The following is a 24068-nucleotide window of genomic DNA, read 5'->3' as shown; positions in this document are numbered from 1 at the left end:
ATTCACACAAAATTCAGTGGTTTGTGGCTAGAAGTAGGCTGTGTGTGGAACATGGCTTGAGGCCTTGATGCATTTCGAAGACCTTTGTGCAAGGTATTGCTTTTAAAATGGAGAACAAAAGAGGAAACAACTATGTCGTTCATTATGTTCTTTAAGAAAAAATCAAGGTATTGTTTCTGGAATCTGTATAATGTCTCAAAAACTTCTAAGAACTCGGCAAATTGATTTAGCTCTTATTTTGAAAGAAACCGTGAGAGAAGATCTGGACTTTCAAAACAAAAGTGCCAAAATATGTAATTTCCAGAATTACTTTCACTTTTGACCCTGTGCCACTGCATTCTGGATGTGGAACACGGCTTTGAACCACATCCTCAGTCACTTACGATGCAGTAGGGATTTGAATGGCAGAGAATGCTGCCCGTGCCCTGATTCTTTCCTCAAATTAACTCATGATTCATCATGGTGGCAGCAGCCCGGACTGTGAGTGTGTGCTAGCGCGCTTACGTAGCTGTCAGCCTTTGACTTCTGTGCAGAGAGCAGTAACAGTGGAGAGCTCAATCTCATGATTATGGGGATGTTTTTTGCAGAATAATATAGAGTCTCATTTGAAAAGAAAAGACCTTTTTTTCCCCCCACTGCCGTCTTGTCGTGTACAAAGCCCAGGCAGACGAAGGCAGTTTAATACGCTGCGGAAGGCGCCGACCTTCACTGTGCATGTTGGTTCATCTTTTCTCAGGTTTAGACAGCTGAGTCCTTGTGACAGCGCATTCCTGTCACTTGTTTCTTACCATTGTAGGCCCATGGCCAACATGGCTCAACCTCTAACCACTGCTAGACAGTGCAAGTAAACAGCATTGTTGCCCATGACAGCCACCTTCCACAATGCTGGACTTCATGCAGAGGGCTACAAGGAATTAGGGGCTAATCTGGATGTCCTTAAGATTTTCCGCTTGCTTTATGAGTGAGTGCTGAGTTTAAAAGGCATCTAGTTAAAGACAGATCATTCAGGTTTGCTGGAAGCGTCAGTTAATAACTCATCCATCAACTTGTCTGGTCTTTATGTCCGAGAATTCGTGTTGGATGAGGAGCTGTAACCTTCTCAGCACCAGCAGGAATTACCTAATTTTAGTCAGCCTTGTCATTGAGCTCAAGCAGGCCTGCAAAACTCGCTTCAGAGACATTTGATTCAAGGTTTTCATCAGCGTACGTGAGTACAGCAGTCGTAGGAGATGGCTTCCAAGGAAATTCCTTTCCTCCTGCTTTGTGGTGCGTGTCGCTGAGTAAACAAACAGGCAGGGGCTTTGTGCTACATTTCCCCCTGTCCCCGTGACATGTGGCAACCAACACACTACCCTTGAAAGGAAGCCCTTTGTTATTATATTCATTTGTGATTATATCCAGTAACAGCTGTACTCAGTGGAAAACAGCCATGTCTTCAGAGCTGTAATACTCATTAAAAACAGGCACAGGTGCTTAACTGCTGAATTATTGAATAAATGCATTGTCTTCCCCCCAGTTTCTAAGTCTTTATAATATCCTTATAAAACAACTAAATGATCTAGAAAGAGTTCTGGTCAGAGTGGGATTCTCTTTATTCTCTTCTGTAGGGAATTATGGAGGATACCAAATATCAAAAGTTGGTAGCATTGCATTTAGTTCCTCCCTGCTTTGGTCTGTCGCTTATTTTTTCAGCAGAAGCCTCACATGTACCTTTCTAATACGTCTCGTTTGTTTCCATTCTCAGGTGCTCATAGCTCTTGAGTTCTCTGTCTTCCATTGAATTCATCTTATCTCCCAGTTTCTGGTTCAGTGTATTTGACTGTTCTCTTCTGATTTTTTTTTTTTCCCTTTTTTTTCCCAATCTCTCTTATTCCCTGGCTGCTCCACCTTTTCCAGGGTTCTGGCCCACACCAGCACCTCCTCCATGGAGATGTGTGGTGTGGGACCCTGCCCAGCACCTTCAGCCCTCGCACCGCTCTGACCTTCAGCCCTGGATGCTGGAACCTGTACTCCCTCCATCCTGAACTGCAACAAGCTCAGTTTTCAGTTATTGCTAATTATTCTTCCAATTCCTCTTTCTTGAAGATGTTTTTTTTAATTTTTAAAGAAGTATTACTTCTGGGATAACTCCCCACTTGTACAGTGAGTTAACATTGCATGCACAGTAATTAAAAACACATTGCAATATGCTGTTCCAATAGATTTCTATTGAAGCCCTGAGTCTTAACTATTTTAGGTAATAATTTGTATCACCAACTATGACAAAGGTAATGAAAAATGCGTAGTAAATTGTCTTCTACAATAAATATGTGTTAATCATTTAAGTGGAAAAGAGCATCTGACCATTTCAGCCATAAAACTAGTCCATTCCCTATCATGTTCTACAGTAGGTTTTCTGATATGAGGACAGTGTCTGTTGCTGGACGACTAGAGGTTATACATGCACTTCTTTTTCAAGTGGAACATTTGCTTGAAATGCGGATTTGTCAGACGTGTAAAAGACTGATACATTGGAAACAGCAAATAGGAAGGATTTTTATTGAGCTGTGTAATGAGAGTATGCCAAAAAAATCATCAAAATCTGGAAGCAAAGCACTGCTACTAATTTTCCTGTTTAGAATGAAAACATTACATTTATGATTTGAATGGGTTGAGGAGGTAATGACAGCCACCCTCCCCAGCTCCTCATTTCTGTGGCCAAACTTTAAAAGCTTGCTTATATAGGTCACTTCAGAGGTGTATTTATGTATGGCTTTCTCGGATAGATAGAGCAGTATCAAGCGCTCCGTGTTAGGTTTCTCCCCTGTGTAAGATGTAGTTTTCAAACTACAGTGCTCTGAGGGTGGCTCATTTTGCCACTTTTTTAGATGAAATAACAAGTGTTTAACTGTATGGATCAGGTTTTGAAAATCAGAGGTAAATTATTCCCCGTGTTGGTGTTTGTTTTTTTGTTCCTTCCTCAGATTCGGTACATTTCACAGACTCAAGGTTTGCCAGGAGAGCAGTTGTTAAACATGGGAACGAAAACTGCAAGATTTTTCTGCAAAGAAACGGATGCACCATATTCTAGTTGGAGACTAAAGGTAAACAGTATAATGCAGTAAAAAAAAAAAGGCATGTTATTTTGTAAGCAGAGGAATCAGAGAGGCCAAGATTCACTATGATACTGTTAGCTCCCTTTTGCATCCCCTGTGATTTTTATCAGTTCCCGCTCTGTATCTCTTCCCTTTCACAGAATGGTTGGGTTGGAAAGCACCTCTGGAGATCCAACCCACATTTGTTCACCTCCCCACCCCATTTCCCAAAACTAGCACTCCAAGCTCATGCCCACGTTGTCTCCTACTGGTTGTGTGGTGGCCAGGGAATGGGTGCCAGATGGAGAATTCAAATTAAGCCTCCTATCTCCAGAAATACTAAATGATTTTGTGGTTGTGGGGTTTTTTTTTTGTTTGTTGTTTTTTCCCTTGCTCAATCACTGCTTTTCACCTCACTTTAAATAATTTGTCTCCGAGGCACGAACCGCTCTGTCAAAATTTGTTCAGAACTGGCTTCAGGATCAGAAGTTCCTAGGAGAAAGGGGGTTGAGAAACAGTACAACTGCATACAGCTCGTTTACTTCAGATCTGCTAAAACGGTCTTTGTTGGCTGAAAGCTGCAATACAATGAAAGCAGACAAAATTTTTAAAATGTACTTTTACGGCCTGCACACCTTGCTTCTCTCTAGAGAACGTTATTGCACACTGGCCGTAAGCGGAGCTTTAACTTCCTATGCAAATATATCTATATTATTTTTTTTTTTCCCCAAGTTTTATTGGTTCATGGTGCTTCACTGAATTTACAGCAGACTTGGGGAGTCAGGAGGCAGTTGCTGTTGACAGAAAACTTCTGCAGTGATAAACAGCTGAGGAGCTCAAAGCACAAATTGCGTAACTCTGCACAGCAAGTCGGTAAATCCCCGGAGCGCTGGGCCGAGCGGCTGGGGCTGGTGCTGCCCGAATGCTGCCAGGTCGGCTTATATAAGGATTCTCCAATTACACCATCCTGATTATTCCAGTTTTCTGGGGTTTTTTTTCAGGTGTTTGGTCATTAGGTGCCAGTTTACATCTGGCTTCTCAATATCGGAGAACCTAAACAACTTCTTGATGCGAACAGCCTGCCCTGTTTCCAGAGGCTGGCGCCTTGCAGAGGTTAATTGTCTTACAGAATCACAGAATCGACTGGGTTGGAAAAGACCTCAGAGATCATCGAGTCCAACCCTTGGTCCAACTCTAGTACATTTACTAGATCATGGCACTAAGTGCCATGTCCAATCTCAGTTTAAAAACCTCCAGGGATGGTGAGTCCAGCACCTCCCTGGGCATCCATTCCAATGCCTGACCACTCTCTCTGGAAAGAATTTCTTTCTAATATCCAGCCTAAATTTCCCCTGGCAGAGTTTAAGCCCATGCTCCCTTGTCCTATTGCTGACTGCCTGGGAGATGAGACCAATCCCCACCTGGCTATAACTTCCCTTCAGGTAGTTATAGAGAGTGATGAGGTCACCTCTAAGCCTCCTCTTCTCCAGACTAAACAAGCCCAGCTCCCTCAGCATCTCCCCATAGGTCTTATGTTCAAGTCCCTTCACCAGTTGTGTAGCTCTTCTCTGGACCTGCTCCAGCACTTCAATGCTGTTTTGGGGGAAGAACACGCATTTTGGTATGGACTATTGGCCATTACTTGCAATTTTTGTCAAAGTTCATTTTGGAAAGGTTTTTTATAACTGCATGTTAAAAGGTTTTCTCCCTGCCTTGCCTCCTGCAACACGCACCCTCAAAACCAGACCTGCCTCCTGGTGCTGTCTGTGCTGAAGGAGGAAAATTGTAACGTGGTGGTATTCCAGCTCATAAATCACTGTTGAGTGATCACATTCATTCTCTAGGATTTAACTCTTTGTTTTGTACATCAGTATTTAAAATACTTACACCAACTGTTGTGTATGTGAAGGAACAGAAGTATCAAAATAACAAAAGAGAAAGCAAAGAGAAATCAATCAGAGTCTCTCTGGATTTTGGTTTGTTTTTTTACAGTGATATGATGTTGCCTCTGTTGGGAGTTAAAGGTCTGAGTTTGAGGAAATGTGTAAAATACAAGTAATAGAAAACCTGTGATATATAAAAATATGAGCACACAAGAGAGTTTCATTATATAACTTTTTGCTGGACTTTCAGCACTTACTGTGTGATTTAGAAACCACCTGTTGTAATCCAGTACTGTGATCACTCACATGTGAAATTCAGTAGTTTTTGTCTTTTGATTTAGAAAATGAAAGTGGTCAGCAAAGCAGCATACAAATATACAATTGAAATATTAATATTTTTTAATGGGTTTATTAGGCCATTAAATACAAAAAGTTGCTTTGTAGTTGTATGTATCCTTTAGTGTCAACTTCTAAACTCAGCTTTCCTTTTCTCTTTTGAGACATTGGAGGAGCACGAGGCAGAGACAGGTATGAAGTCTAAAGAGGCCAGAAAGTATATTTTCAACAGTTTGGATGATATAGTGCATGTGAGTATTAAAGCATTCTTCTTTTGCAAATGAAATGTGTGATTTTAAAACATTTTACTAGTTTGAAATAAACACCTTTTAGAATATTATTTGTTATCAGTCACATCTACTCTTCTTTGTGTATGTTGCTCTGAGGAAAATGTCTGGCTATGTCAGTCCTTTGGGCTTTTAATAAAGATCTTCCTTTGTCATTGCTAGTTTTAAACAATGGTACTTGTCTTTGTGGGGGAGGACACCCTTTAATTTTAAGTATAATGTATACTTTCTCTTCTACCTTATCTGCCATTCTGGGAAAAAAATAAAGAACACGTATGGATCCTGCAATCTTAACTAGAATAACTTCCAATATAATTCTGCTATCAATTCTCAGTACAATTATTGTTTTCTCACTTTTCTTTAGCTTTATAACTCTCCAGTCAATAGCAAAAGGAAAGTGTTAATTCTCTTCCATATCCCTAAAATATTTTTACAAGATTGACATTAACACATTTGAAATTTTTTTTTTGAAGATTACTTCTGTAGTTTAAGTTAGAACACATAAAGGTCTTTATCCCAAATCTTTTTAAATTGCAAGTCCCAGACTGGAATGAAGCCTTTATGGGTTTTTAGCTGAGTGGGGAGCAGTGTTTGTGAAGGACGAAGTCACTGATGCTAAGCAGGCCGCACTGGGATAAGCTGGCAAATACACTGTGCCCCAAACATCATTGAATATTAGTATTTTATAGCAGGAAGCAGTAACGGGAAGAGTTAAACCAACATGCACTGTTTTGTTCAACGCCAGGTGAACATGGTGATGGATTTGGAAGGAAGTGACCTGTTGGCGGAGAAGGCGGATAGGAGGGAGTTTGTCAGTCTGTTGAAGAAAATGTTGCTGATCGACGCTGATTTAAGAATCGCTCCAGCTGAGGCCCTGAACCATTCTTTTGTTACCATGAAGCACCTCCTTGATTTTCCTCATAGCAACCAGTATGTAACACACACAAATTAATTTTTTAAAATCTCCGTTGTAGTGATTCATATGTATAATAGTGTTGTTTCATCTACTATCAGAGCTAAAAGTGTTTTGTCATTTTCTAACATCTTAAAAAATTCTTCCAAGTGCTTGCGATATTAGATGCATCTACTTGCTCAAGGAAACAGAGTAACTGTTATTTCTTTTCTGGAAAGTAATATGTAGAGCAATAGTTTTTTAAGGTATCGTATGCCCAACTGATAAAATTCCAACACTGCAGAAACTTGGGCTTGATTTTTAGGAGTATGAGAGCTAGGGGTGGCGTTTCCTCTTGAGGTAAATGTCTCAAATACCTTCTTTTATGCATTGGTTAGTATGGAATATATTGAAAGTTTAGTTCTGGAATTGTGTATTTCACTGTGGGTTTTCTAAAGTGAAAGCATTTCAGTGGAAGAAAGAGCTGTCCATCCATTTAATTTATTATCTTTCCTGTTTCTATGCAGCTGTTAGAAAATTGTATTAGATGCAAGGGGCAGGAAAAGGTATTTTTCTTGATTTTAATGTATGTCATAACAAAAGCTTGACGTGAACATAGTAATAGCGATATTTCTTTTTTCTGCTTCTATGTATAATGCCATTCTGTGAAACTGGAAACTGCGGTCTTCAACCTTTTTTTTCCTTTTCTTGTTTTGTGGAATTGATTTATATATTTAGCAACATGAAATTCTAATTAAACCAAGTTATTTTCTGTTTTTTGTTATAGAGTGAAGTCCTGTTTTCATATCATGGATGTTTGCAAATGCAGATCAAATTTATACGACTCAAGTAATCGCAATAAAATGTCACTTATGAGACCAGTTGCCTCAGGCAGTGCAGCTAATCTGACTGCGAGTTTTACCAAAATCGGCCCAGTTAGAAGTCAGGTAAAACCTACTTTTTAAACTATACATGCATTTAATGCAGTTTCTCTAATTAATTTCATCATTGAAAAGTATATCTGGTAAGTGACAAGATCTTGTGTCCTTTACTCTCATTTTTTCCTATTGGTTTCATAAACAAACAGTTTAGAATTCCATATGTTTCAAGATGAAGTTACAAGCTGGGATTGCCCTAGCAAAGCACTGCTGTGTTAGAGTGCCCTCCGGTGGCCAAAGGGGATTGTTTCCTGTGAAATATATTTAAAATTTTAATTTTTATTAGTTATTTTAGCAGTTTATTGTATACGCTGGTGAGACAAGTGTGTGAGGGATTGATTCGTGGTTATAATGTGTTATAATATGATATTGAATCTGTTCCCATAGGCGTTAACTGCATCTGCCCACTCAGTTTTGCACCAAGGCATCCCGCTGCAGGCTGGAACAGCTCAGTTTGGTTGTGGTGATATTTTCCAACAGGCTTTGATCATATGTCCTCCGACTATTCAAGGTATGTAATGGTTACAGTTCCTGAAATATGAGCATTTATGTCTAGTAGTGGTATTTGAGTTTTCCATTATATCCACTTAAGCTATACATATTAAAGAACTTAATTATGTAATTAAAAAAAATTGCGTGTGAGTCATATTCAGATACATAGCACCTTTCTGAAAGAAATAGTAAATCAGCATCTGCAGAAAATGATTTAAGCAATCCAGAGCCCAGCTGCATATACCACACACACATAAATATGTGTGTGTATATATATATATATATATATATATATATCTGATAAAATAGAGGGACACAATATGGAAGCTGAAGCAAGAAATGAGGATATTCGGAAATGAAATCTGAGAGGTAAAAAGAGAGATGAGGGGAATGTGATGGGTTTTTTGGTTGTACATTTTATTTGTTTCTTTTGGTGTGGTAGGTTTTTTTTTTGTTTTTTTTTGGGGGGGGGTTGTTTGTTTGTTTGGGGGTTTTTGTTTGTTTTGGTTTTGGTTTGTTTGTTTGTTTTTTTGTTTTGTGTGTGGGTGTGTGTGTTTGTTTCCCCAACTATGTCCTTAGGTATCCTAAGGATGAGCATAAGAAAATATAACAGTTCTTGTGATAAATCTGTTTGCATAATAAAGTTGGGTTTTTTTAATTGGACACCCGAGTGAATGTTTTGGAAGACATCTGGAAATTTGGAGCTTAATTCAAGGATGTAGCTGCCCTAGGTAAACAGTGTCACATTTACTGTTCTATGGTTACGATGAAGCAGGAGAGCTAGGTAGAATTGCCACAGCTTTCTGATGGCTGCAAAACACCTAACTAAGTCTTTGAGAATGTTGTTTGCATTGTGCTATGAGGAGGAAAGGGCAGCTTGGCTGAATTCTCCTGTATTACAAAGGATAAGATGGGTTTAACTTTTGTATTTATGGAAAGAAGTAATTGTCAGATGGTTTGGTTATCACAAACATCTGGAAGACTGTGAGGTGGAAATGCTGGCATGGAAGTATTTCTGCAGTGTAGGAAATGACCAAATAAGGATATACATCTCAAAAAGGACACATGGTAATGCAGTTGACTTCTGTTTCCGTAAACAAATGCATTTGCATCGTACAAACGTAGGTCTTATTTTTTGAGGAGTCTTTAAATCCTCAGTTAGGTCTCCGACCTTATCAAGCAAAACTTGTTTTTCTGTTATAATAAGCTTATCAGAGAGGAGCTGATGAAAAACAGCCTTTCTCATCCTAGTGGTAGTCATTTATAGAGAGAGACAAGTAGTTTGTGTCATTTGCTTATTAAATTAGCCAGATTATAGTCTTAATCTCCAAAGATGCAATTTATATGTCTTGGTGATGTTCAGATTTATGTTGCAGAGGTAAGATCTTGAAATGATGGAGTTTATAGGAAGTAGGCTTTTTTTAAAAAATTATTTTCAAAGTTCTCTTTAGTTCTCACTCCACAATTAGAAGTTATAGAAATCACACTGGATTCACTCTGGGGGGGAAAAAATCCCCACCACACTTTTAACCTAAACTTAGAGCCCAGGAAGTCTGTATCTCTTTAGAGTAAGACAGATGCAGCAGACTTTATCAGTAATGTTATTTGTGGTGGCTGCATCTGCCTTGGGTCCCAGACACTCATGAAAGCTCAGAGTATTGACTGATTTAAATGTGTAGCTTCATACACATTTCCTTCTGAGTTCCTAGTATGGCTAAGTGATTTCTGATTATAATTGTATCTATGCTTTACACACTGACATATTCCATAGCTTAAAAACCCTATTTTTTTTATTATACCCAGATGAATAAACTGATGACAGGGAAGGAAACAGTACAGGCAAATACTTTATCTGTGATCTGTATACTCTGTTCTTATTATGATGATATATTTCCAAATTTAAGTTCTGTTACAGCTTGAATGAAGGAAATATATTGTTTTAATCATGTAGGTAACAAGTTGTGTTGCTGGCATGGAGGGAAAGGGATATTAATGGTATCTGGCACTGCTTCAGGGTTTCCGTGCTTGGCTGCTTAGTCGAATATCTGAAGTTCTAAAGCTCGCTTCTTCTGCCAGAGTTAAGATGTTGCTGTTCTGGTTGGATGCATGGAAAAAATTAGTCAACAGCATTTCAAAATTAAAATCTTTGGACTGCGTGGTTACAACTTAGTATTGTGTTATGACATGAGAGAATTACATCAGATGAAGATTTTCTTTCATCCTTTATTGTAAAGGTTAAAAAAAACCCCAACACAACAAAACCAAAATCAAACACTTTAATCTTTAGTTCAGTAGTTCTTTAGTAGTTACCTCTGAACACCCATTGCTTAGTCTTGACTAAAGCACAAGATGCAAAATGTATGAGGAGATGAAATTAGTATATTTGCCTAGTCAGTATGTTCTTCTAGCATAGCTGTTTGTTGCAATATTGGATGAAAAAATTTCCTCTTTCATTTTAGTTTAACATTTTTATCTTAAAATGTTTTTGTTGGTAGTAAACATTGCAGTGTTGCTATAAATTCCTGTGACAATAGAATCTCTATAAAGCATGAAATTTGTCATTTTCCTATTATGCTCTTGTGGTAATATTCCAGTGATGCTCTGGTTTGCATTATTTTAATGAAAGGAGGAATGGGATTATGGATTCTACCAAAACGATTTTATGGCATACACGGAAAATTTTACATTGTTTCCCACAAAAGAGATGGTAACAAATAGGGGCATAATGTATGTGGCATTGCCAGCTATCAGAGCTATAAGGAATGGATTTCAGCTGACTGGAAATACAGAGCATGAGATGTGCAGAAGTCAGTTGTGAGAAGCTTTGAAATTCAGCTCTGCTTACTTTTGTCTGCTTCTTTTCAAATGCTTTTAATGTAATTTGTGATAAAGACTAGAATGCTTAGCTTTGCAGAACTTTCTGCCAAAGTCGTTCTGCTTTCTAGTAGTCCTTTTCCAAACAGCAGCTATTGGCAGTTCTTTCTGGAAATTACACCATCAAATATTTGTGCAGATACGTAATGGCACAAAAATATTTTAGATGTTGATTTATTTGGTTTGAAAGTCTGAATTATGGAATTAGATCATAGACACATCATGAAAAAAGTAGTCAAATGTTATAAAATTATCCTCCATCACAGAATCACAGAATGTTAGGGATTGGAAGGGATCATCTAGTCCAGTCCCATGTTTGAATTTTGCTTAGAAAATACATGCAAGTCTCACATTTTGCTTAAAGCCTTAGGTGTGTGTTTTTCTCCCTGCCAGGAATTCCTACAAACCATAGTAAACCCGCCAGTTTCTCCCTGAGGGTGGACAATGCAGTTCCACTGGTGACCCAAGCTCACGCAGTTCAGCCACTACAGATTCGAGCAGGAATCCTTTCTCAGGTTGGCTTACTTTAAAGTAAAAATCTCTTCTGTTTTATTAGTTACGAAAAGTTTTTGCCCTGTAGAGTCCTACTGCAGCCCCCCTTCTGTTTTGTGCTGAGCTACAGCAGCTCATGTAAACTGAATTATTCCCTGTGTCACGAAATCTTCTCTGCGTCACAACAGACGTGGTCAAATCAGACCCAGCAAATCCTGGTTCCAGCGTGGCAACAAGTAGCACCGGTGGCAGCTCCGGCGACATCTCTGGCTTCTGATCCTGTGGCTGGTCCACAGAGGCTTGGGGATTGGGGGTAAGTCCACGTATTTTTGGGCAATACCTTAATGGCTTTGGTTTAGCAAGATCTGTGGATGCTGATGCAAACAATTTGCAATTGAAACCTTCTTGTATTTTTCCTCAGGAAGATGATTACCCAGGGCACGCATTACAGTTCGATGATACCGCAGCCTGTTTTAACACATCAGATAACCTTGTCAGCCCCTCAGCCGATCAGCGTGGGCATCGCGCACGTCGTCTGGCCTCAGCCTGCAGCGACCAAGAGGAACAAACTCTGTCAGAACAGGTCGGTATAATATTACTGACCTTCAGATATAGTGGATCTGTAGTTACCTTTCAGTGGGCAGGAGAACAGGCTGTCAAAGTGGCGTGTTCGTTAGCGACAATTGTACTTAAATAGTCTTTGGGAAAATTTGGTCTTTGTGCCCTAAGTTTTCAGTGTTGTTTTGGTAATAAAGAGCAGATGGAAAAATACTTGTTACAGTAAGAGGTTTTAATTCCTGTTGATCAGCATGTGCCTGTCATGACATTTAAGTTGTCATTATAGCCTTTGGGAAGGTATAAGGATATATTGGGGTAGCTCTGATGGGATATTCCTAAGCTTATGTGCATGAGGATATGTCACCTTTAGACAACTAAAAATAAAGAGGTGCTATATAACAGGGTTGCAGTAGGCCTTACAAACACCTTAAGAATAGTCTATCTTTCGCTGGTGGCCAAAAATACTTTAGCTGCTTGCTGAAGAAAATATGCCCCACTGCCATACGAACTATTTTCAAAGGTGCGGGGTGCTCAATAAAGGGGAAAGGACAGGCCTACAGAGGGCAATTTCAGCAGTCTTGTTTTACACAAGGATTTCACCTGGATGGTACCAGCTTTTATTTTCAGAGAGAATCTTTGCAGGAAATCTGGCCAAGTTTAGTTGGCTTGTTTTTCACCCCAAAGGTGTGAAAGGTGTTTATTAGAAAAAAAAATTATGAGAAAGTAGGATTTTCAATGTATTGTATTAAATGTTGTTGCAAGTTTCAGTATTATATATTACATAGGTTGGATGTGGCAACATAGCTTCTTTTTAGCATGTTTCTTTTTTTAAAAAAATTAATGTCTGAAATCATGTATGTGAAGTATTTATGACTGTTTCCTGTTTTATGTTTTCCTTTGTATTAGTTTTGAAAATTAGTGGTTTAACCTACATTGCTTTCTTTGTTTTTTTTTTTAAATAGGACAGTTTTCAGGTCTGTTGGTAAAGGGTCACTAAATGTCAAACGGTGTGTTTTCTTCGCAGGAGCAATGTGTTACAAAATACCAATATCCAAAATTCAGCCTTTATATCTCCAAAGATACTTAACCTGAAGGCTGTAAAGAGAATAAGTTGTATAGAAGCACAGGACAATCATAACTCAGAAGGACAGGAAAGTAACTGTTGCGAAGCATCGGTCAGGCTGGACCCTGATTCATCTCTTTCAACCAAACAGCGCCAGACGATCTTCATCGCCGGTTCCCCCAGCCCAGCGGTCAGCGTCATCACCATCAGCAGTGACACGGATGAAGACGACATAGGACAACCACATTCACTGAGAGAGTAAGAATCGATGTTTATTTTTAGTAAGGTGTTACTTAAATATAGAAGTCTTAGCACAGCTAATGTATTAAATGAATGCGCTTTAATCAAATTTCACTAATATGTTAACTCTGGAGCGATGTATTATATGAAAGTGAAAACCACTTCAAAAGCACCTCATTCATCTATATACATCAGGCATTTTCAAACCAGATTCCTTTTAGGTCCAGCATCCTCTTTTTTCCTTAGTACTGTCATATCCCATCTCTTTGTTGAAGATGAGTTTTCTGGCTTTCTATAATCAATGTTATCATTATAACAGTAGCACCCAGTAGATAGTATTACTTACATACAGGTAAAAAATACTTCTCTAACAGTATTTGGATATAAAAGCAGATGCTGAGCATTGTCTCTCAGAGGAGTGTTCTTTCTCGAAGCCATCGAAGAAGCACGTGTCATTTTAGCTGAGGGCTTAAAAGTTTAATGTTTTACTTTATTTTTACTTCTGATGATTCTGAACTGGAGGAACTTGTGTTTTAAATCTAAATATTGTCAAATGTTTCAAGGCTCTGAACTGTTGTAGTAGAATTGTTTATCTGCTTGTTTTAGTATTGATTCAGTTAAAAAAAAATAATTTAGAGGGTTTAAAAAAAAAAAATGCATGTTTAGCCTAGAATTCCCAGAAGAACTCTGGAAAGATTTAAGACCTGCTTTGGAAGTAAAAGAAGCGATGTTGATTTGCATTTAAGGGACTTCTAATATTCGATCCCTTTTTATTCCGTAATTACACCTAAGTCGGTGGTGTCCAGAGAATGAGTGAGCGATGGTAAGTTTGCTGACGCTGTGTGTGTGTGGCAGGTGCAAAGGCAGCCTGGAGTGCGAAGCCTGCCAGAACACCCTCAACATCGACCGCGTCTGCTCCCTCAGCAGCCCCGACAGCACGCTCAGCACCAGCTCCTCGGGACAGTCCAGTCCGTCTCCTTGCAAGAGATCCAACAGGTAAAAAGCCGTGCTCCTTTCAATGAAAAGAAGGATGCAACAGACTGGGTTTATGATAAAAAATGCGAAGGTTTTGTTATGTTGCCATCTGGTGATGCTAAATGATGTATTTAAAAATTATTTGCCTACCCATGCACAGCATAGACTGTTCTTTTACTGTTCCTAACAGATCCGTCATGTTACCCTGGAAGTTTTCAGGTTACTGAATTAATGGTGTTTACTCAGAAAAGATAAACATGTTGTATGCAACTTCCTTTACAACAAAATTCTTCTAAGGTTGCAAAATTAAGTAAGCCAAAGCAGAATGTGACAGATTTGAAGTTACCAGAATATCTTTAGTTTTTGCATCCTCTTGTTCTCCCATTGTGTATTTTGTTTTGTAATCTTTAATGAACATTGCTGCCCTTTTTATTCTACTAAACCCTCTATTTCCTAACGTAATCATAAGCTTCCCTTATGTGAACACAGTTCATATGAGCAGCTTTTATATATTTTTATCTTCACTGCTTGATGTCTAGCTTAAGCCTTTGCTTTCGCAGTTTATTTAAAATTCACTCTTAGAAAAACATTCAACGTAACTCTGAAAATAAGTGACGTTTTTGCTACAGTACCTGATAGTAAAGCATCTGTCTATGTGACACTCACAAGACATGGACCTGTGACACAGTCAGAAGGTCCCACTGACTTGGGATCCTTGGGATGTTCTGGTTGGGGCTTTTCCTCTTATTTCAGTCCCTGCCCTTCTGGTCCTTATATGTTGAAGCTTTAGTTGTAGCTATGGGTATGTGGCGATTCTACAAATCAGGTTCCTAGATATGAGTTTGGGGGCCAAGAAGCATTTGGAATATGTAGTTGCTGGTATTGGTGAAAAGTTTGGGTTAATGTGATTTACCCATTGGTTTTATTTATATTGTCTCAGTTTAAACTATCACCATGCTATAATGACCTGTTACACTAGCTATAAAATCACCAGAGGACTTCACTATATAGGGTCATTTTTATCCACCTCTGAGTGGTTTCACTTCCATAAATTTTATGTGGTAATTTAATAAAATGCATCTATATTACAAAAATGTGTTTTTTCAATGCAATGCTTTTGTTTTTCGATAGTATATCAGATGACGAACAGGAAAGTGGATGTGATACGGTGGATGGTTCCCCAACTTCAGACTCTTCAGGACATGACAGCCCATTTGTGGAAAATGGCTTTGTAGCTAATACCAATAAAAACAAGGAAGCAAGAGCATCAGTTAATCCTGAAACCAAATCATCTGTTTGCACAGTAGTTGTACCACCAATGAGAATCGGGAACAGGTTACGTTTTGATGGACAGATGGTGAATACAGGTAAGTTAGTTCAGGTGTTTTTTTTTTCTTTCTATGCCAGTAATTAAGAACAGAAATTTGAAAATGTATTCAATAGCTGTACATATGAAGATTTTGACCTACTCATATATCTGGTAATCTGTAATAAACACTTCTAAATTGTGCGGGGTTTAAGACTTTAATTAGTGTATTATTTTATTATTTCTCCCTGTGTGCTGAAGCAAATGAAACTTTGTCTAACTTTTGTTAGAAGAGAATAACGACAACAAAAACATAACATTGTTCATTTATATCTTGGAAGATGGTACGTGCCAGCCACTGAAAAAGGGTCGGTCTGTCCTGGGAAGAATAAACCACTCTTCTATTGTAGGAAACCGTCAGCAAAAACTGACATCAGCATTCCATCAGCAACACATAAACTTCAGTCAGGTATGTGTACTTAGCTCTAAGAAGTATTTTTTTCTGCCTTGAGGTTCCAAACATGCTGAATGCTCACAATTTCAATTGCTGTAAATGGCAACTGCAGGTTTTCCACACCTTGATTGCAGAAGTGTTCAAATCTTGAAAATGGATTTCAACTTACTGAGCAAGTCATAAGTATCTTTCACTTTTGGTCATTTTCTTTTAAGCAGCTGACTTTATTTCTTAAAATGATAGAAAAGCCACACTAGGAAAATTATCAATGCCTTCACAAAATCAAAGCACGAGACACAATGAAAAATGTGTTGGCATGTTTTTTTTTACCCTACATCCAAATGCTGAAATGCTCATAGTGTGCAGTTAAACTAGGGTTTTATTTCAGTCTTGTTCTTTTAGTAGTGTGCGGGAAATACTTGTAATTTGAGGACTGAGAGATGAGATAGACCTTAAGAGAGCCAACTGTTTCTTACCCTTGCTGCTGGGTAGCGAAGCTGGAGGGGGAAGAGGTGGTGATTGTACTTCAATCCAATGTTGGAAGATACCCAAAGCTGATATAAAAGCTACTTCCATCATTACTCAAAAATATAGTAAATGTCTACCGTGGCTGGGAACTGAAGTTGACACATGACATCAAGTTTAAGCCCTGTTTAATTAATCAGTTTTGAGCTGTAGCTGCATTGAGCTTTTGATTAGATATGTGGACGTACATTTAATACAAGAGCAGCACCTGTTTGTATGTCTTGCAGAGTAACTGTGAATAGCAAATTCTAAGTTAAATACTAAACACACAAGCATGCTATATGTAGATAAGAGGATTTCCCAATAATGACTTCAATAGTTTAGATTGAAAGAAACATTTGGGTGAGTGACACCATGTTCCCTTCTCCGTAATTATGCAGAAGGATTGGTTTAATTAATTCTAAGCAAACCTTAATATGATCAGCGTAGTATTAATTTTTAATCTCCTCAATGACTGCAACTCCTCAGCCTCTTGGCAGAAAATGTTGAATGTTATTTTCATTACAAAAATCTATGCTGATCCTTCCTTCTTTGGTAGATGCCCCATATAGTTTGAAGTCTGCATCATTTAATGAGAGTAATTGATTCTTAGTCTTTCTCTTTGTAACTGTTAATGATTGCCGCATCTTCCTGTGATCATAGCCCTAGACTTCTGTTTGCCTAATTGTCTCAGATATTTTCAATCCGTTTATTATTTTTTCTGCTCTCCTCTAAAATTTCTCTCCTATTTGTCCTCTTTGTGCCTCATTATGGTGCCCAAACTGAATGCAGCACTTCCCATTGATGCCAAGCCAGTGCTGAGTAGAGTGGAATAAGCACCTTGCTCATGTGATACATGGTATTTCTGTTAAAACAGCCCAGCATGGCATTTTATCCTTTTTCTTTTTTTTGCAAGAGCATTAAAATAACTTGTGTTCTGTTTATCATCTCTTATTGTCAGATTTCCTGTCTGTGCTACTATCTAAATAGCTAATATTTTTTTTTGTTTTGTTTCAACATTTAATTATTCCTGTCTCTATATTCCTTTTGATTTTAAGTTGATTAGTTTTAGTACATTTTTTTTTCCATTTTCCAAACCTGCTTTATACTTAGAAATATCAAGACCTCCCCGTTTCTGTGTGTGGACAGGTTCAGCACTTCGGATCTGGGCCGCAGGAATGGAACGGAAACTACGCTCACCGGAGGCAGCAGGCGTACATCCCAGCCAGCATCGCCGGTCACGCTTTCTCCCTTCCGCAAGGAAGCCCAAATCCCACCGCCGTGCACACCCATCTCCCTGGAAGCACCCACCTTGGAGGACAACCTGCAATTCTCCCGTACCCGTCGTCGGCACCGCTGAGCACCACTGCGCCTGTTGCCCACCTCCTTGCCTCGCCATGTACCTCGAGACCCTTGTTACAGCATCCGACGTACAACATCTCTCATCCCAGCGGTATAGTACACCAGGTCCCAGTTGGCATAAACCCCCGTCTCTTGCCTTCCCCGACCATTCATCAGACTCAGTACAAACCGATTTTCCCACCGCATTCGTACATCGCAGCATCTCCTGCTTACACGGGATTTCCATTGAGTCCAACAAAACTCAGCCAGTATCCATTTATGTGAGAACTCAAATGCGGTATATTGAGGAAGCTCAATGATACAGAAGTTTGATTTAAGAAGAAACATGGTATTTATTAAATATTAGCCATGGCACAACAGGAAAATTATTTTTTTGAATCATGTAGACTTGGGTGCAATTTAAACAACTCTGAGCTTTAAAAAAACTCACTTTTAATGTGTTTTGCACATTTGGTATAACTTGTCTTTGGTCATGTTATCTTCTTATATAGTAACTCTAGACAGGTGACTTATGGGAGCAGAAATCTGGTTTTGCTCCTGCTATTTTTTATAAAATTGCCTTCTAACTAGTGCAAGACACGTCTACATTTGGGAAGCCATTCAGTGTACAGGCCTAGAGCAACAGATGCACATATGTCAGCAGTACAGTGTAGAAGTAACTTGTTTGTATTGCGTATCTTGGTGTTTAAATGTTGAGTCACTTATCTGAAAGTTGAGCTGTTGTTCTTCACATTGCATGTGTCTTTTGCATGGGCGAGAAAGAAAAAAAGCCTAAACATTGCTCTTAAATGTTGTTGTCCTAATAATCTCAGCTGCATTGTAAACTGTTCCCACACATAGTGCCTTAAATATTTGAGGTTGTTAATGTTATTACTTATATATAAATGTTGAGGACTGCAGCACTTAAAAATTCAGATCTGCTGATTTTTGATAGCGTAATGCTCATTTTGGGTTTTGTGTGGTATGATTTTAGTATTGGGTGTGTTTTCCTTATTGAGAAGGCAGCATGTTTTGCTGTAGCTGAATTTTGCTGTCTCTTTTTTTCCCCCCAGAATGATCTAGCTTCAAGACAAGACTTTAGTAGTGCTTAGGAGAAGTTGTTTCAGTTTCTATTGAGTAGTGACACACAGCACAGTATTTCATACTGGTAAATGGAACTGCAATACAACCTAAGTAGTTTATTTTACAAGTGTTTGTCTAATTGGATATAATAAAATGTTTAGAGGTGCGATAGGCATGACTGACTAGCTAATGAGAGAAAAAGCCAAATGCTCATTGATCCATGGTGTGGTTTCATCTTAGCTTGAGCAAACCATGCAGTATTTAATAACTAGTAGCAGAATATTTACTATTGAAGCTTGAAAAGATGTGAGTTCTTTGTGTGCAATCTTTCATTTATGCATGGGAGAGATTTTAGTCTTTTTACATTATAGTATTTGTTTTAGCCTGTTGCGGGTGTTTGCTTATTTAATACATTCCGTCAGGGACGTAAATTACATGCTTTTTTGCATTATTTTTTTTTTTTTCCTTAGGAAGTGTGTCTTTTCGTTTTTTGTTTTGTTCAAATGAAGTTGCTTTTGCAGCACCAAAGACTTAATCATCCATTTCCTATACAAGGTAGCTACTTTTTCATAGACCTCAAGTATACTGTAGTGTAGAGATGGGATTTACGGAAGGTATTAAGCTGAGGCTGTGTTTTAGCTTATGGGCAAGTAATAAATCGTATCATTTATCTTGAATGTATCATAGATAAGCTGCTATATAATGATTGCCACTTCAGATAGCTGTGAAATTAGGTGATTAACTAGTTCTTTCTTAGCCTTCTGATTTCTGTACAAGTCTAATTACATGAAATAGGAGCCGGGTTTTGGGTTTGGATTTTTTGTTTTTAATTTTGTTTTCATGTTTGAAGTGTCGTAACTACTATACTGTAAATGATGGAAGATGATTGCATATGTTTTTTTGGGGTGTGTTATTTGCATCAGTATTTTATCTCCATTAACTTTGAGCTCATCACTGCATATAAGTGGATGTATTGATGTAACTTAATTTTTTTATGTTTTCATATTGGCATTGTGTAGACATGTAAGAAGCTGCATCTTGCAGGCTTGACTTAACTTTTTTTTAAAACAAAATCTGGAATACAATCCTTGCAATGTTGACTGGAATAAGAGTGCAAAGCATTTGAGTTTAACTCTGTCAATAAGCTAATAACTGGTAATCTTATTCTTTACTCCACTAACACAAGCAGTGTTTTATTTAATGAATGTCTGAATGAAATAAATGTGCCTACATTTGATTTATTTTTTAAGTAATAACTAAAATACAACAGTATTAGATCATAAAAAATAATAAAAGTACCAGCAGTACATTTTTAATCACACTGAAAATTAAGAAACCTAACTCCTCCCCAAAGTTTCAGTGTTTTTAGTAATCAACTCTATGCATTTTGTACAAGTGTGTGTATATAAAGTCTACATTAGAAACTAGGAGTATCCTGATGAATTTGAAATCAACACATATATAAAGTTAAGAAAACGCTCGAATTGGCTGTCCACCTCACCGCTTCAACCATGCGCAACACGGTCCAGCAGATGGTTTTCTGTTCACTCCCCTGTGTTGGGAAGCGACGTTTTTTTGGTGCTTACTCCATTGCAGGCAATGGACACACCAAGAATCCCCAGTGCAAATGGAGTATATGAATTTTGTATGGTGATAACAAAAAAATACTGCATTTTTTTTTCCTGGGGCCATGGGGATCTTCATGGGTCTAATATATTTACTGTACTTTCTTTTTACTGTGCTTAAGGTTTTAAGCTAACGTGCTTGTTAAATTGATACGATTATCTGTATATCACAACAATATCCTCTCGTATGCAGGAAAAAGTTGCTGTAAATGCGCCCCAAATTAGATCCGCTGCTCTTTCTATGTGTAGGAATGTTAGAAATGTCTGCATTTCAAAGAATGAGATGTTTGGGATCCTGCCACACCTTAAATTCGATATACACGGCGTGACTTTTCCCTCATCCTGCAATACACTCGGAGAGAACGGGCTCTGGTCGCTGCCAGTGTCCCAGTCCCACCTGCAGAAAGCAAAGCTCCCAGGGTGAGGGCCTTTTCTGTGAAAAAAGTCGTCCTCTGAGAAGCGTTTCTACACGTTACCGTTTTAATGCCTTTTTTAAATAAAACACTGCATGACTACAGAATTGCATATCTGCATATTACTTTAATTTGCAAGATTTTATATTAATTTCTTGTGTTCGGTTTTTAACTACTTCAGGGTGTTTTATTGGTCAAATATGCTACTGTATTAACTTTTTTTTTTCTTTTAATTTTTAAATTTTCTGTTTTTACTGCTAATTAACTTGATTTGTGTTAAGTAAAAGTTAAATCACACTGCAAGCTGTAGGAAGACTTGTTCTAGAAATACCCAGTGATAGAGACTTGATTAATAAGTTTGAACTGTTACTGTTTAACAATTTGTAGACTTGTGGCTTTTTTTTTGCTTTGGATTTCTATGCTACACTAGTTCGCCATGTAGCAATTGCACTGTGCAATATTACAATATGAGGACTGGGAAAATTTTTTATGGATGTAATGTCTCTTACAGTTTGCGATAGTATTTCTTTCTAGTTCTCAGTGATTTAAATGTGACCAAGCCTTCTGTACTTTGTCACAAAAAGCGGGTTTTCCAGGTGACTATTTTGGTGAGTGTCAAAATAAGAATTTATGGTGTATTACTGTCGAGATTCACTTTGAATTAAAATATATATTGCAGCAGATGACTTTTGGTGCATTTCGTTTTTTGGCTGTGTTGCATCAAGGCTGGATTAAGATAAAGGCAATGAAAGTTCACGGGGAGGGCTCTGAAGTTCTGATACAATCATTTGACTAAGCTGCTCTTCTTTCTGAAATGATAAATTTTATTAACTTTCAAGGCTTGCTTAAGAGGATCTTGAGAATCTTCTATTCGTGTATCCAAACCTTAAAGGTTCTTTGTTCTGGATGTCCCACATTTCCAACCCTAGGCAAAGGTTCTCTGGCCCAGATACCAGCTGATATGTGGCTGCTGCTGAAGTTGGCCCCACGCCGGTGGCAGCCGCAGGTGGCCCCACATGGTCCCTGGTTCCAGATGGCCCCTGGTATGGACCAGGCGCCCGTGGAAAGTGCATTTGTTGGTGCTGCTGTCAGCCAAACGTGCTCATTCTGCCAGAGGGTTACGGTGCTTTCTGGAGTCTGCCGGTTTGGGATCTGTCACGCATGTAAAAGACTGAAAGGGCAGTGCAATGTATTTTTGATACCAAGCTCTTTCAGAACTGACAGCTTTACTTTGAATACGAGGTGCTTCTGTTACTGATCTTTTACAGTTGTTTGCTCTTCAGTGCAAGTTAGTCAGACTGCAAAGCTTTTCCTGCCACGCTGCCCCTCAGGCTGCATGAAAACGCATCCCTGTCCAGATTCCACAGACACCTCTGTTGCTATGAACGCTGCTTCCTTTTCATTCTTTGCAGTTACACTTGTTGACTTTTAAATGTGCATTGGTGTTGGTATCTATATCCCACATTTCCCTTAGCAAATAGGGCTGCTGCCTTGGTGTATCTTATGCTCTCAATTTTGGCAGCATCTAGCAAACAAGGAAAGGCTGCCTGAGCCCATCAGAGGGAATACAATGCCTGTGAAGTCTTCTCTGTTCTTCCTTTTTATTAGTAACAGTGTCCAGCTGTCCCCCATGCTCTTTCCCATCCTGTGGAAGGATAGGAGTAGGACAGAGTAAGTTATCTTCCTCTCAACTGCCTTTAGGATGACTCATACTGGTTTAAAATTTGGTGAGTACTTTCCCTGTCACTTAAATGCAAAGGACAGATTTATACCACAGTTGTGATAGCAGATTCATTCAAGGAAAAGCTTTCAGAGTCAATGGGGCTGTCACATGCTGCTCATCCGTAGTGGGACGAACTGGCTGAGGATGATGCAATGAATTTCTCAATGAGTTAGCTGAGGTTTTCAGCTGGAGAGAGATGGTCAGTCTCCGGGAGGCAACAAAGAAGCTACTGTTGTACTGTTGGTGTCACTCACAAGGCAGCACAGTCCTGATGATCATTGGAGATTCACATTAATCGCTGCAACTCGCGCATAGAGTGTCTTCAGCTGCTGTAATGAATGGAGACAGCGTGAGCTGAAGTTTTGTTAGGGTTGTGAACCCCTCCTGCTCCCTGCTTGAAGAGCTGGGACTTCCCTACAGGCCTGTAGTGCCTGTCTTGTGTGGCGCAGAGCTATGGGCAACACTGGAGAAATGCTGTAGCCCTTCCCTCCTCCCACACCAAATGCCACGGTGACTGGAATGGTCAGTCTGACATCCTGCGGCGCAGGTGGGTTTAGTAAATCATGGGTAAGGTTTGACAGTGATTGATCTTAGTTATATCTTCCTACCTTTGACCTGTAAGAAGGTGCGTTTTATCTCTCAGGAGAGTTGGGTGCATGCTCTAAGTACATTCTGATAATTTTAACTGCCCCGTCTTGGGGAACAGCACTGACCATTCTTTGTTACAATGATGAAGCTTCATGCTGAGAGGCTGAAATACACATTTTAATGGATTCTTCTCCTTAAATCCTGGAGTAGCAGATTAGGAGCATCCATAGTCTGTTGGTAGAAGTGCCTGGAGACTAGACTCGATTCTATGGTCATATTTATGGACTGGGATGTTAATAAATTCGACATGTTTATTCATCAAAATGAAAAATGCCAACTGTTCTGTTGCAGTGATGGAGACCCTGGCCTGCAGCCTGCTTCACTGAGAAGTCGCTGCATGGCCACTAGTCTCCTCATTGATGGATGAGATTCTTCTATGGATGAGACTCTATTCTATGGGTTCCTTCATAAAGGCAAGCAAGAATCAAAGTGACTATGGTAGGTCTACCGTGAGCAAGGCAAGTTTGGATTTAGGTTTTACTCATCATTTCAACCAAGGTCATGCAGTTGATGTCAACCTGTTCTTCCTGGGCAAAGGTAGAAGAATCCATGCAAACATGAATTTCGGTGTCAGTGTGTGTGGTTTATTGTTATATAGCATGGTAGAGTAGTATTCTTCCCCAGCAAGAGACATACTGGTCCTATAGAGAAACATTCAATACATCTCTTCAGCCAACTAGAGTAGATCTTCGCTAGCATGGAGAATCTCGATTCTTTATCTACAATGAGGCATATCTTCCAGAACCTGGACTACTTTCTAGCATTAAGGATTCTATAGCTGTGAGGAAAGCAGGTTACAAGTGTGTACACTTCACGTCCCTGTTCCACACATGTAACCGTCCAAGGGAATATATGGGCAACACTTGG

At 38.9% G+C, this 24068-nt stretch overlaps 1 protein-coding gene across 1 annotated transcript in view; it reads left to right on the top strand.

Annotated features, from left to right (window-relative positions):
- The window catches only part of HIPK3 (homeodomain interacting protein kinase 3), a 68362-nt gene extending 50334 nt beyond the window's left edge, over positions 1-18028 (top strand). Inside the window, exons 4-16 of the mRNA XM_080345222.1 lie at positions 2964-3083; positions 5458-5544; positions 6326-6510; positions 7260-7419; positions 7798-7921; positions 11170-11291; positions 11457-11581; positions 11690-11851; positions 12851-13147; positions 13985-14125; positions 15236-15471; positions 15752-15879; positions 17518-18028. Coding sequence (XP_080201348.1) covers positions 2964-3083; positions 5458-5544; positions 6326-6510; positions 7260-7419; positions 7798-7921; positions 11170-11291; positions 11457-11581; positions 11690-11851; positions 12851-13147; positions 13985-14125; positions 15236-15471; positions 15752-15879; positions 17518-17994 — 2364 coding nt within the window. The 3' untranslated portion in view covers positions 17995-18028. The remainder of the gene's footprint in view (positions 1-2963; positions 3084-5457; positions 5545-6325; positions 6511-7259; positions 7420-7797; positions 7922-11169; positions 11292-11456; positions 11582-11689; positions 11852-12850; positions 13148-13984; positions 14126-15235; positions 15472-15751; positions 15880-17517) is intronic.
- The last annotated feature ends 6040 nt before the right edge of the window (positions 18029-24068 follow it).

The sequence above is a fragment of the Nesoenas mayeri genome, assembly GCF_963082525.1.
Source record: "Nesoenas mayeri genome assembly, chromosome: 5".
Lineage (NCBI taxonomy): Eukaryota > Metazoa > Chordata > Aves > Columbiformes > Columbidae > Nesoenas > Nesoenas mayeri.
The sequence above is the reverse complement of the archived record's forward strand: the minus strand, read 5'-3'. Positions and strand labels throughout refer to the sequence as shown.